The sequence below is a fragment of the Trifolium pratense genome, linkage group LG5 (genome assembly GCF_020283565.1).
Source record: "Trifolium pratense cultivar HEN17-A07 linkage group LG5, ARS_RC_1.1, whole genome shotgun sequence".
Classification (NCBI taxonomy): domain Eukaryota; kingdom Viridiplantae; phylum Streptophyta; class Magnoliopsida; order Fabales; family Fabaceae; genus Trifolium; species Trifolium pratense.
The window spans coordinates 38,477,143-38,480,678 of record NC_060063.1 but is presented as its reverse complement, the minus strand read 5'-3'; the positions used below and the strand labels follow the sequence as shown (position 1 = coordinate 38,480,678).

The 3,536-nt window shown below is 35.4% G+C and overlaps 1 protein-coding gene across 1 annotated transcript; it reads left to right on the top strand.

Moving 5' to 3' along the window:
* Positions 1-533: 533 nt before the first annotated feature.
* LOC123886608 lies at positions 534-1,715 on the top strand. Its single transcript, XM_045935913.1, has one exon. It carries the CDS (start codon positions 534-536, stop codon positions 1,713-1,715), a length of 1,182 nt encoding a protein of 393 aa, XP_045791869.1.
* The last annotated feature ends 1,821 nt before the right edge of the window (positions 1,716-3,536 follow it).

Sequence of the window (3,536 nt, the reverse complement as noted above, 5' to 3'; positions counted from 1 at the left end):
GCCAAACCTAGAGCTGTAAAAAGGGCCTTAAGGGGCGGACCCACTTATTCCTGATTATTAATTTTATTTAAATTTTAAACAATTTTTCTAGTGTCGTGAACTTATTCTCGTTTTCTTCAATCAGCACTGTCCACGATCGGCACTCTAAAAAAACTGTGTTTAAAATTTATTAATGAATCTTTTTTTTTTGTTCAAGAATGAATCTATTTTTTTATTACTTATATTTAAAATGAGAGTGAAAATATATATACATATGTCTTGTTCGGCCAAAACAAAGGAAGAATTACTCCTTCTTTTTCTTCCAGGTTTCAATTGAGTTCATTGGTACGTTTATAAGCCGTGATTCGCACCGCCAAAACATCGGAAATTGCACTTCCGTCGCACCGCCAAAACATCGGAAATTGCACTTCCGTCGCACCGCCGCCTTGATTCGCCGTCCACCACCGACATGAATAGATTTAAGGTAACATAAATAGTTTTATTCTTCTCTTTCACATTTCGATTTTGAAACCATTTTCGCTATTGCTTTCAATATGTTCAAATTGAATTCATGGCGCCACAAAACCCTAATCTATTATTATCTCAAGGGATTAACATTACAATCCCCAAACCCTAACCCTCTTTTCCACCGTTACCCATCGCAATTTTCTCTTCGTTACTGCACAAACACTTCCGATTCAACCCCATTTCCTGTCTCCTACCTCATCCGCAATTTTGAATTCTCACCACAATTTGCTTCCAAACTCTGCTCCACTTACAAAGTGTGTTTCAAAACTTCCCAAAACCCTGATTTAGTTCTCAACTTCTTTAGAAACTATGGTTTCTCAGATTCCCAATTACGTGATACCATTCAGAAGTCACCAGGGTTGCTTTCATGCAATCCCTCCAAAAGGGTGTTGCCAAAGTTTCAATTTTTTCTTTCCAAAGGTGCTTCTAAATCTGATATTGTTAACCTTGTCAGTAAAAATCCCAAAATCTTGTCTCCAAGCTTGAAGAATTTTATTATCCCAAACTATGAATTGCTTTATGGATTCTTGCAATCAGACAAGAAAACTATTGATTGTGTAATTGGCAATCCAATTTTACTTTGTGACCAAGGTGTGTCACGTAACATCACAATGCTGCTTGAAAATGGAGTGGCCAACTCAAACATTGCAAGATTGCTTCAGATCCGGAGTCGGGTATTCCTGTTCCGTGACTTGCTGAAATTTGTGGATGAAGTAAAGGTTTTGGGGTTTAATCCTTCGAAAGTAATTTTTTCCGTAGCATTGACTGCTAAAGCAACTGTAACCAAAACCTTGTGGAAGGAGAAAGTTGATGCCTTGAAGAAATGGGGTTGGTCTGATGAAGATGCTGTTGAAGCATTTAGAAAGAAACCTTATTGTATGTTAACATCCATTGACAAAATAAATTTAGTGATGAGCTTTTGGGTCAATCAGATGGGTTGGGATGCTATGGCCATTGCCAAAGTACCATATATTTTGTCACTAAGTTTGGAAAAAAGGATCATTCCGAGGGCTGCTGTTGTGCAATTTCTTCTCAATAAAGGTTTGTTTCATAAGAATGGAAGCTTAACGCATCCATTTGTACTGCCCGAGAAGTTGTTTCGTGATATGCTTAAAAAACGTTTTAAGAACGAGTCCTCTTATTTATTAAATTTGTATGAGGAAAAACTCAATCATGCATATACTGCGGACAAGACATGCATGTCATGATTAGATATTTAGGTCTTTTAGACTTAATATGTTATTCTTGTTCCATATTGTCTTTGAAATTTGTTTAGCTTTTCTTACTTTGACATATGTTGGTTTTGTTTTGATTGGCATTTCTTCAAAATCCTATTGTTTATCAGTCTTAACCTCAACTAGTTTGCCTGTACTACATGTATAAGTTGAATTTTCATGCATTTTTAGCATGCAATACTTCTTTCTGTAATGTCATTTCTCCTTCCATGATTGTTTAGTCCAATAGTCTATTGCATATATTCACCTATACCTGAATATGTTATTGGATTTAAAGTGGTTATAGTTTTAGTTGTAAATATGATTTCTTTGAAATTACTGGAAGTCCAAATAATTATGGACAATACAACCATAATTACGGTAGCTGGGAAATGGTAGCCGTGAAATTTCGAAGACATGTCATGTAATACATCAATATTGAAGCTGCAGTTATGTTTGTTGATTTGTGGACTACAAGTTCTACAACTATTTTTAATCCTTAGCAGTTAGTAGTATTATTTTCTTTAGTATATTAATAATGTCAAAGTATTTTCTTTTTCGCTTTTCTCTTCTGGTGTGATGTATTTTGTTTTCCTTAACAACTTTTTGATATTGACATGTGACTTGGGCATGTATAACCTGATAGAGCAATTTCTGGATGCGTGTAACCGGAATTTAATCTCTGGACATGTTACTAATTTTTGGCCTTTAGTACTATTAAGTAGTAAATTCTGCATGTTCTGTTTCTGCATAAGCACATTATGCATGTTGCGTTTCTCGATGTCTGCGAGTCTGATTTGTTCGCTACAGCTGTGTGCGCAATATTCTGGTTTGTACGATTCTGCATAATTATGTTTCTGTTGCATTGCTTTTGCTGTACTGTTACGAACTCAGGTTTGTAATTTTTCATGCCAAGTCTACTGTGTTGTGGTTCGCTGCAGTTTGGTTGTTCCATTTGTGCTTTTTAATTGGTTTGTTAGAAATTAGAATCAAGTACCAACAACAACAACCTATCCATAATACAAGGAAAATTAGATTAAATCTCATATAGTTTTTTTTTTTTTTTTAAGCAAAAGGAGAGTAGAGAAACCCTCTGCCCTATCCCAAATATATTAATCATAAAATAAAGGCAAATGCTAAACAAAATATATGAAGAGAGATGCAGATAAATGTTTTTCTTCTAAGAGTGAATGGGTCCCACTTATTTTGCCTTGATTGAAGAGAGATGCAGATAAATGTTAATTAAAATATATTAAAAGAATATGTAACGCTCATCTCTTTCTTTTTACTGGTACTGTTTTTCTCTTTCCACCTTTCATACCAACTTACAAGACAACAACTATGAACGAAGCAAGGATTTTCCAGCAACTCATCAAGCTTGTTAATAGCCATTTATTTCTTCATTTTCTCAGTCATGACTCTCCGGTGCGGCGATTCTCCGGTTTTCCGGTGATTAGTTCATTTTTTCACAGATAAGCTCCGAGTGACAATGGATCTGGCTAATCCATTGTTTGTGCATGTCGCCGACCACACATTCAAACTGCTCTGATCTACTTGCCGGCGTCCGATCTCTTTTGTCAACAGAAAAGAAACGATTTTTCTGCAAAGGCTCAACAAAGCTGTGTTTACTGTTTACTTTTCGCAAAAAAAAAATTGCTATATAATATTTTTTTATTTAATTATTTTACTTCTACCAAGGTTAAAGAAGTGGGACCCATTTAATTTATTCTTCCTTAAACAGTGGCTCAGGGGCACTGTTTAACAACAAATGGGGGGACATCAACCTGACCCAGTTAGCCACATGAAAATGTAGTA